Raw genomic sequence first — 10,911 nt, 5'->3', positions numbered from 1 at the left:
TGCTGATAACCCAGGCTAAGATCTACTGGTATATAACTGTTGTCCTGTAGGTACATCCCAGTTCTGATAACCCAGGCTAAGATCTACTGGTATATAACTGTTGTCCTGTCCTGTAGGTACATCTCTGTGCTGATAACCCAGGCTAAGATCTACTGGTATATAAACTGTTGTCCTGTCCTGTAGGTACATCCCAGTTCTGATGGCCCAGGCTAAGATCTACTGGTATATAACTGTTGTCCTGTCCTGTAGGTACATCTCTGTGCTGATAACCCAGGCTAAGATCTACTGGTATATAACTGTTGTCCTGTCCTGTAGGTACATCTCTGTGCTGATAACCCAGGCTAAGATCTACTGGTATATAACTGTTGTCCTGTCCTGTAGGTACATCCCAGTTCTGATAACCCAGGCTAAGATCTACTGGTATATAACTGTTGTCCTGTCCTGTAGGTACATCTCTGTGCTGATAACCCAGGCTAAGATCTACTGGTATATAAACTGTTGTCCTGTCCTGTAGGTACATCCCAGTTCTGATGGCCCAGGCTAAGATCTACTGGTATATAACTGTTGTCCTGTAGGTACATCCCAGTGCTGATAACCCAGGCTAAGATCTACTGGTATATAACTGTTGTCCTGTAGGTACATCCCAGTGCTGATAACCCAGGCTAAGATCTACTGGTATATAACTGTTGTCCTGTAGGTACATCCCAGTGCTGATAACCCAGGCTAAGATCTACTGGTATATAACTGTTGTCCTGTCCTGTAGGTACATCCCAGTGCTGATAACCCAGGCTAAGATCTACTGGTATATAACTGTTGTCCTGTCCTGTAGGTACATCCCAGTGCTGATAACCCAGGCTAAGATCTACTGGTATATAACTGTTGTCCTGTCCTGTAGGTACATCCCAGTGCTGATAACCCAGGCTAAGATCTACTGGTATATAACTGTTGTCCTGTCCTGTAGGTACATCCCAGTGCTGATAACCCAGGCTAAGATCTACTGGTATATAACTGTTGTCCTGTAGGTACATCCCAGTGCTGATAACCCAGGCTAAGATCTACTGGTATATAACTGTTGTCCTGTAGGTACATCCCAGTTCTGATGGCCCAGGCTAAGATCTACTGGTATATAACTGTTGTCCTGTCCTGTAGGTACATCCCAGTTCTGATGGCCCAGGCTAAGATCTACTGGAACAGGGAGAACTACCAGATGGTTGAGAAGATCTTCCGTAAGTCGGTGGAGTTCTGCAACGAACACGACACCTGGAAGCTCAACGTGGCTCACGTTCTCTTCATGCAGGAGAACAAGTACAAGGAAGCCATCGGCTTTTACGAACCCATCGTTAAGAAACACTACGACAACGTGAGTTAACTAGAGAGGGAGGGAGATGGGGGAGAGAGGGAGGGAGATGGGGGAGAGAGGAGAGAGGGATGGGGGAGAAAGGAGAGAGGGATGGAGGGAGATGGGGGAGAAAGGAGAGAGGGAGGGAGATGGGGGAGAAAGGAGAGAGGGAGATGGGGGAGAGAGGGAGGAGGGAGGAGATGGGGAGAGAGGGAGGGGAGATGGGGAGAAAGGAGGGAGGGAGAGGGAGGGAGATGGGGGAAAGAAAGGAGAGAGAGGGAGAGAGATGGGGGAGAAAGGAGAGAGGGAGGAGATGGGGGAGAAAGGAGAGGGGAGGAGATGGGGAGAAAGGAGAGAGGGGGAGATGGGGGAGAAAGGAGAGAGGGAGGGAGATGGGGGAGAAAGGAGAGAGGGAGGGAGATGGGGGAGAAAGGAGAGAGGGAGGGAGATGGGGGAGAAAGGAGAGAGGGAGGGAAAGGAGAGGGGGGAGATGGGGAGAAAGAGAGAGGGGGAGATGGGGGAGAAAGGAGAGAGGGAGGGAGATGGGGGAGAAAGGAGAGAGGGAGGGATCACATACATTGCCTTCAGGAAAATATTCAGACCCCTTGACTTTTTCCACACTTTGTTACATTTACAGACTTATTCTAAAATTGATTCAAATGTTTTTCCTCATCAACCTACAAACAATACCCCATAATGACAAAGTAAAAATGTTTTTTTGTGCTAATTTATTAAAAAATTAAAAACTGAAATATCACATTTACATAAGTATACAGACCCTTTACTCAGTACTTTGTTGAAGCACCTTTGGCAGTGATTACAGCCTTGATTCTTCTTGGGTATGACGCTACAAGCTTGGCACACTTGTATTTGGGAGTTTCTCCCATTCTTCTCTGCAGATCCTCTCAAGCTCTGTCAGGTTGGATGGGGAGTGTCGCTGCACAGCTATTTTAAGGTCTCCAAAGATGTTCAATCGGGTTCAAGTCCAGTTTCTGGCTGGGACACTCAAGGACATTCAGAGACTTGTCCCGGCCACTCCTGCATTGTCTTGGCTGTGTGCTTAGGGTCGTCGTCCTGTTGGAAGGTGAACCTTCGCCCCAGTCTGAGGTCCTGAGTGCTCTGGAGCAGGTTTTCATCAAGGATCTCTCTATACTTTGCTCCGTTCATCTTTGCCTCGATCTTGACTAGTCTCCATGCCGCTGAAAAAAATCACCACAGCATGATGCTGCCACCACCATGCTTCACCATAGGGATGGTGCCAGATATCCTCCAGACGTAATGCATGGCATTCACACCAAAGAGTTAAATCTTGGTTTCATCAGACCAGAGAATCTTGTTTCTCATGGTCTGAGAGTCTTTAGCTGCCTTTTGGCAAATTCCTAGTGGGCTTTCATGTGTTTTTTACTGAGGAGTGGCTTCTGTCTGGCCACTCTACCATAAAGGCCTGATTGGTGGAGTGCTACAGTGCCATCTCCACAGAGGAACTCTGGAGCTCTGTCAGCGTGACCATCAGGTTCTTGGTCACCTCTCTGACCAAGGTCCTTCTCCCCCCGATCAGCTCAGTTTGGCCGGGCGGCCAGCTCTAGGAAGAGTCTTGGTGGTTCCAAACTTCTTCCATTTAAGAATGATGAGGCCACTGGGTCCTTCAATGCTGCAGAAATGTTTTGGTACCCTTCCCCAGATCTGTGCCTCGACACAGTCCTGTCTTGGACCTCTATGGACAATTCATTCCACCTCATGGCTTGGTTTTTTCTCTGACATGCTCTGTCAACTGTGGAACCTTTCATATAGACAGGTGTGTGCCTTTCCAAATCATGACCAATCAACTGTATTTACCACAGCTGGACTCCAATCAAGTTGTAGAAACATCTCAAAGATGATCAACGGAAACAGGATGCACCTGAGATCAATTTCAAGTCTCATCGCAAAGGGTCTGAATACTTGTGTAAAAAAACATCATTCTTTTATTTTTATTTTTTAGCAAAAAATTATAGAAAACTGTTTTCGCTTTCTTGTTTTGGGTTATTGTGTGTAGATTGCTGAGGAACATGTTTTATTTCATCCATTTTAGAATAAGGCTGTAACGTAGCAAAGGTTTTGGAAAAGTCAAGAGGACTGAATGCTTTCCTAAGGCACAGTGTAATACCATTTGAATGTTTACGGGCCTCCTGTTTCTGTTCAGAACACCTCTGTAGTGAATTACTGTTGACCGTAGTCATACAGACTATAGTTCTGTTGACCGTAGTCATATAGACTACAGGATAATAGGAGGTCTGGTGGTCATATAGACTATAGTTCTGTTGACCGTAGTCATACAGACTACAGGATAATAGGAGGTCTGGTGGTCATATAGACTATAGTTCTGTTGACCGTAGTCATACAGACTACAGGATAATAGGAGGTCTGGTGGTCATATAGACTACAGGATAATAGGAGGTCTGGTGGTCATATAGACTATAGTTCTGTTGACCGTAGTCATACAGACTATAGTTCTGTTGACCGTAGTCATACAGACTACAGGATAATAGGAGGTCTGGTGGTCATATAGACTATAGTTCTGTTGACCGTAGTCATACAGACTACAGGATAATAGGAGGTCTGGTGGTCATATAGACTATAGTTCTGTTGACCGTAGTCATACAGACTACAGGATAATAGGAGGTCTGGTGGTCATATAGACTATAGTTCTGTTGACCGTAGTCATACAGACTACAGGATAATACAGACTACAGGATCTGGTGGTCATATAGACTATAGTTCTGTTGACCGTAGTCATACAGACTACAGGATAATAGGAGGTCTGGTGGTCATATAGACTATAGTTCTGTTGACCGTAGTCATACAGACTACAGGATAATAGGAGGTCTGGTGGTCATATAGACTATAGTTCTGTTGACCGTAGTCATACAGACTACAGGATAATAGGAGGTCTGGTGGTCATATAGACTATAGTTCTGTTGACCGTAGTCATACAGACTACAGGATAATAGGAGGTCTGGTGGTCATATAGACTATAGTTCTGTTGACCGTAGTCATACAGACTACAGGATAATAGGAGGTCTGGTGGTCATATAGACTATAGTTCTGTTGACCGTAGTCATACAGACTACAGGATAATAGGAGGTCTGGTGGTCATATAGACTATAGTTCTGTTGACCGTAGTCATACAGACTATAGTTCTGTTGACCGTAGTCATACAGACTACAGGATAATAGGAGGTCTGGTGGTCATATAGACTATAGTTCTGTTGACCGTAGTCATATACAGGATAATAGGAGGTCAGACTATAGTTCTCTGGATAATAGGAGGTCTGGTGGTCATATAGACTATAGTTCTGTTGACCGTAGTCATACAGACTACAGGATAATAGGAGGTCTGGTGGTCATATAGACTATAGTTCTGTTGACCGTAGTCATACAGACTACAGGATAATAGAGGTCTGGTGGTCATATAGACTATAGTTCTGTTGACCGTGTCATACAGACTACAGGATAATAGTCTGGTGGTCATATAGACTATAGTTCTGTTGGACCGTAGTCATACAGACTACAGGATAATAGGAGGTCTGGTGGTCATATAGACTATAGTTCTGTTGACCGTAGTCATACAGACTACAGGATAATAGGAGGTCTGGTGGTCATATAGACTATAGTTCTGTTGACCGTAGTCATATAGACTACAGGATAATAGGAGGTCTGGTGGTCATATAGACTATAGTTCTGTTGACCGTAGTCATACAGACTACAGGATAATAGGAGGTCTGGTGGTCATATAGACTATAGTTCTGTTGACTACGTAGTCATACAGACTACAGGATAATAGGAGGTCTGGTGGTCATATAGACTATAGTTCTGTTGACCGTAGTCATACAGACTACAGGATAATAGGAGGTCTGGTGGTCATATAGACTATAGTTCTGTTGACCGTAGTCATACAGACTACAGGATAATAGGAGGTCTGGTGGTCATATAGACTATAGTTCTGTTGACCGTAGTCATACAGACTACAGGATAATAGGAGGTCTGGTGGTCATATAGACTATAGTTCTGTTGACCGTAGTCATCAGACTACAGGATAATAGGAGGTCTGGTGGTCATATAGACTATAGTTCTGTTGACCGTAGTCATACAGACTACAGGATAATAGGAGGTCTGGTGGTCATATAGACTATAGTTCTGTTGACCGTAGTCATGACTACAGGATAATAGGAGGTCTGGTGGTCATATAGACTATAGTTCTGTTGACCGTACATACAGACTACAGGATAATAGGAGGTCTGGTGGTCATATAGACTATAGTTCTGTTGACCGTAGTCATACAGACTACAGGATAATAGGAGGTCTGGTGGTCATATAGACTATAGTTCTGTGACCGTAGTCATACAGACTACAGGATAATAGGAGGTCTGGTGGTCATATAGACTATAGTTCTGTTGACCGTAGTCATACAGACTACAGGATAATAGGAGGTCTGGTGGTCATATAGACTATAGTTCTGTTGACCGTAGTCATACAGACTACAGGATAATAGGAGGTCTGGTGATGTCATGCTGCTGTTGAAATGAATCCTGTCTCTGCTCCCCTGCTGGCTACATAGCTGGAACACTGTAATATACAGGAGTGTCCCTGCCGACGTAAACCCTCGGTAACACCCACGTCCCTGTACCCCAGTCTCACCCCTGGTGGGAGAGTGCAGTGACTCTGAATGCAGTGGCCAGTCTCACCCCTGGTGGGAGAGTGCAGTGACTCTGAATGCAGTGGCCAGTCTCACCCCTGGTGGGAGAGTGCAGTGACTCTGAATGCAGTGGCCAGTCTCACCCCTGGTGGGAGAGTGCAGTGACTCTGAATGCAGTGGACAGTCTCACCCCTGGTGGGAGAGTGCAGTGACTCTGAATGCAGTAGCCAGTCTCACCTCTGGTGGGAGAGTGCAGTGACTCTGAATGCAGTGGCCAGTCTCACCTCTGGTGGGAGAGTGCAGTGATTCTGAATGCAGTGGCCAGTCTCACCCCTGGTGAGAGAGTGCAGTGACTCTGAATGCAGTGGCCATTCTCACACCTGGTGGGAGAGTGCAGTGACTCTGAATGCAGTGGCCAGTCTCACCCCTGGTGGGAGAGTGCAGTGACTCTGAATGCAGTGGCCATTCTCACACCTGGTGTGAGAGTGCAGTGACTCTGAATGCAGTGGCCAGTCTCACCCCTGGTGGCAGAGTGCAGTGACTCTGAATGCAGTGGCCATTCTCACACCTGGTGGCAGAGTGCAGTGACTCTGAATGCAGTGGCCAGTCTCACCTCTGGTGGCAGAGTGCAGTGACTCTGAATGCAGTGGCCAGTCTCACACTTTGGCCCGAGTCCCAAATGGTCCCTTATTCCCTACAAAAGTGCACTAATTTTGCCCATCGCCCATAGCACTCTGGTCAAAGGTAGTGCACTATGTAGGAACAGGGTGCCATATGGATGCTCGAATGCTGTGTCTCATCTCTGCATGATACTTTAGTGTTTCTGGAGTGATGAAGTATTGAACATCCACAGTTTACCAACGCAGGTCTGCCCTTCTCCCAGTGTCCTTCTGACTGATCTCTCTCTCTCTTTCCCTTCTCTGTCTCTATCTATCTCTCTCTCTCCATTCCCCTCTCTCACTCTCTGTCTCTCTCTCTTTCTCTCTCCCCTCTCTCCCCCCTCTCTCTCTCTCTCCCCCTCTCTCTTCCCACCTCTCCAGATCCTGAATGTCAGTGCTGTTGTGCTGGCTAACCTGTGTCTCCTATATCATGACCAGCCAGAACAGAAGGAGTGAGTGAGTGAGTGGAGTGAGGAGTGAGTGAAGAGGTAGGAGTGAGTGAGTGAGTGAGTGAGTGGTGAGTGAGTGAGTGAGTGAGTGAGTGAGTGAGTGAGTGAGTGAGTGAGTGAGTGAGTGAGTGAGTGAGTGAGTGAGTGAGTGAGGTAGTGAGTGAGTGAGTGAGTGAGTGAGTGAGTGAGTGAGTGAGTGGAGTTTACAGTATAAAACACAGTGAAACATCTGATCCCACCACTGTTCCTGTAACCCCGCTTGTCCTCAGGCTGAAGAACTGATGAGGAAGATCGAGAAGGAGGAAGAGCAGATCTCCTACGACGACCCCGATAAGAAAGTCTTCCACCTCTGTATCGTCAACCTGGTTATAGGGTGAGTTGGATTTACACGGTCCTTCAGCGGTGTAGTGGAGGGGAACTTACAGAAACTCTTCTCACCCACCTTTTGGGGGAAATGCATTGAATGTATAGAGGAGCCGTTACTATTGTTTTACCACTACATCACTGGTTACATTGACAGGTTCTGTTACACTACACTGTGTTAATGGGGTTTCTATCTCTTTCAGGACGATGTACTGTGTTTCTATGTCTCTTCTAGGACCCTGTACTGTGTTAATAGGGTTTTATGTCTCTTCCTGGACCCTGCACTGTGTTAATGGGGTTTCTATGTCTCTTCCAGGACCCTGTACTGTGTTAATAGGGTTTATATCTCTTCCAGGACCCTGTACTGAGTTAATAGGGTTTATATCTCTCTTCCAGGACCCTGTACTGTGTTAATAGGGTTTATATCTCTCTTCCAGGACCCTGTACTGAGTTAATAGGGTTTATATCTCTTCCAGGACCCTGTACTGTGTTAATAGGGTTTATATCTCTCTTCCAGGACCCTGTACTGAGTTAATAGGGTTTATATCTCTCTTCAGGACCCTGTACTGTGTTAATAGTGTTTCTATGTCTCTTCCAGGACCCTGTACTGAGTTAATAGGGTTTATATCTCTCTTCCAGGACCCTGTACAGTGTTAATAGGGTTTCTATGTCTCTTCCAGGACCCTGTACTGTGCCAAGGGGAACTACGACTTTGGCATCACCCGTGTCATCAAGAGTCTGGAACCGTACAACAAGAAGGTTGCACATTGTTTTTCTATCCGGCAGTTCTGGAACATTCTCTTGGAAAGCCAATGTTTTTGGATGTTTCTACCACTTCAGCCCTGACAAACATGTTGGTAGTGTGTCCCAAATGACACCCTATTCCCTATATAGTACACTACTCTGTTTAAAAGTAGTGCACTATATAGGGAATAGGGTGTCATTTGGGACATATCCTTCCAGAGTGTTTGATCTTTGTTTAGGATATTGGCCAACCGAAACATAGCCCAGAGTTCTGCACCTGTGTCTGCTCACTCAGCCCAGCTGAACACACACAGAATGTCTCTGTAGGAGTGTTGTTGTCATTCCTACAACTCTATCAACCACACACTTGTTTTAACTGGTTTTAGCTTGTTTAACTGGTTTTAGCTTGTTTTAACTGGTTTTAGCTTGTTTAACTGGTTTTAGCTTGTTTAACTGGTTTTAGCTGGTTTAACCCGGTTTTAGCTTGTTTAACTGGTTTTAGCTGGTTTTAGCTTGTTTAACTGGTTTTAACTGGTTTTCAGGCCAGGTACAAGTTGTTTATATGAGGGTACCTGTCAAATGACTTTGAGTCTCCAGAGTGTATATCCCTGCCCCCCGAGAAGGACATATCTATTCCTGTGACCAGGGTTTCGTATCCTTCTCTCATTGGTTGTCGTCCTGTGTGTGTAGCTGGGAACAGACACCTGGTTCTATGCTAAGCGCTGTTTCCTGTCTCTGCTGGAGAACACGGCCAAACACATGATCATGATCAGGGACTCCGTTGTTCAGGAGTGTATTCAGTTCCTGGAGCACTGTGAAGGTACGGACGCACACACACACACACACATACATACACACACACATACATACACACACATACATACAGACACACACATACAGACACACACATACAGACACACACATACACACATACATACAGACACATACATACAGACACAAACATACACACATACATACATACACACACACACATACATACATACATACACACACACACACACACATACAGACATACATAATTACACGTGCAGACAGACACACACACACATGCACACTCACACACACACCTACAGACACACGTGCGCGCACACACACACATACACACACACACACAGTTTCAACACACCATTTACCCTCCCACGCTCTTACCCCTCCTTTCGTCCCTCTCCTCTCCCTCCCCTCTTTCCTCTCTCCTCTCTCCTCTCCCTCCCCCTCCCCTCTCCCCCTCCCCTCTCTCCTCTCCCCCTCTCCCTCCCCCTCTCCTCCCTCCCTCTCCTCTCTCTCCTCTCCTCCCCTCTCTCCTCTCCTCTCCTCTCCCCCTCTCTCTTCTCCCCCTCCTCCTCTCCCTCCCCCTCTCCTCTCCTCCCCCTCTCCTCTCCTCCCTCTCTCTTTCTCCTCTCCCTTCCCCCTCCCTCTCCCCCTTTCCTCTCCCCCTCTCTCCTCTCCTCCCCCTCTCCTCTCCTCTCCCTCCCCCTCTCCCTCCCCTCTCTCCTCTCCTCTCCCTCCCCCTCTCCTCTCCTCCCCCTCTCCTCTCCCCCTCTCTCTTCTCCTCTCCCCCTCTCTTCTCTCCTCTCCCCCTCTCCTCTCCCTCCCCCTCTCCTCCCCCTCTCCTCTCCCTCCCCCTCTCTCCTCTTTCCTCTCCTCCCCTCTCCTCTCTCCCTGTAGTGTACGGTAAGACAGAGCCAGCCATGATAGAACAGCCACTGGAGGAGGACAGGATGCACATCGGAAAGAACACCGTCACCTACGAGTCTCGCCTCCTCAAAGCTCTCTTCTACGAGGTCATCGGATGGAACCAGTGATGTCATACTAGAACGGAACAGAGCCTGTGATGTCACCGGACGGAACCGGTGATGTCATCGGACAGAACCAGTAGTTTACACTAAAGCCTTTTTAAAACCTGTTCTACACTCCAAACAGTTCAAATCTATCAACCTGGACCACATCACATGAGCCATTATAGTACATTATATATTTGGCTTGTTGTTATTTTCTGCATCATCTGAAAGTTACAAGCTGTTGTTCTGACTTCTGTTAAACATATTCTGGACTCTCTCCTCGTCTTACTCACACTCACACACACACAGTGGGAGACGCCATGGGGCCTCATTCATTTGAGCGTGTTTAGTTTAGTTGAGCCTGGGCCCAGAGAGCTGTTGGCTGAGAAACACATCTTTCTACTGTTATTATTATGACACTCAACTAAAATATAAACACAATATAAACAACATGCAACACAACATAAACAACATGCAACAACATCTAAGATGTTACTGAGTTCCAGTTCATGTGAGGAAACCAGTCAATGGAACTGAATGTATTAGGCCCTAATCTATGGATGTCACATGACTGGGAATACAGATATGCATCTGTTGGTCACAAATATCTTCTTCTTTTTTGAAACTAGGGGTTGTGGATCAGAACATCAGTCAGTATCTGGTGTGACCGTTTTCCTCAGGCAGCGCAACACATCTCCTTCACATAGAATTAGGGGTTGTGGATCAGAACATCAGTCAGTATCTGGTGTGACCGTTTTCCTCAGGCAGCGCAACACATCTCCTTCACATAGAATTAGGGGTTGTGGATCAGAACATCAGTCAGTATCTGGTGTGACCGTTTTCCTCAGGCAGCGCAACACATCTCCTTCACATAGAATTCATCA

General features: G+C 46.5%; 1 protein-coding gene across 1 annotated transcript; it reads left to right on the top strand.

Moving 5' to 3' along the window:
• Positions 1–1,152: 1,152 nt before the first annotated feature.
• On the top strand, positions 1,153–10,304 carry LOC135567034 (intraflagellar transport protein 70A-like). Its single transcript, XM_065014550.1, has 5 exons — positions 1,153–1,360; positions 7,391–7,494; positions 8,165–8,243; positions 8,919–9,048; positions 9,915–10,304. Exons 1-5 carry the CDS (start codon positions 1,166–1,168, stop codon positions 10,049–10,051), a joined length of 645 nt encoding a protein of 214 aa, XP_064870622.1. The 5' UTR covers positions 1,153–1,165; the 3' UTR covers positions 10,052–10,304.
• The last annotated feature ends 607 nt before the right edge of the window (positions 10,305–10,911 follow it).

Source organism: Oncorhynchus nerka, unplaced genomic scaffold (genome assembly GCF_034236695.1).
Source record: "Oncorhynchus nerka isolate Pitt River unplaced genomic scaffold, Oner_Uvic_2.0 unplaced_scaffold_2702, whole genome shotgun sequence".
Lineage (NCBI taxonomy): Eukaryota > Metazoa > Chordata > Actinopteri > Salmoniformes > Salmonidae > Oncorhynchus > Oncorhynchus nerka.
This window is presented reverse-complemented; position numbering and strand designations above follow the sequence as displayed.

Excerpts from the sequence above, each read along its gene's own strand:
- LOC135567034 (XM_065014550.1), top strand. The coding sequence starts at position 1,166 with ATGGCCCAGGCTAAGATCTACTGGAACAGGGAGAACTACCAGATGGTT. Across the intron at positions 8,244-8,918 it reads TGGAACCGTACAACAAGAAG|CTGGGAACAGACACCTGGTT; the intron begins GTTGCACATTGT and ends CTGTGTGTGTAG. Across the intron at positions 9,049-9,914 it reads GTTCCTGGAGCACTGTGAAG|TGTACGGTAAGACAGAGCCA; the intron begins GTACGGACGCAC and ends CTCTCCCTGTAG.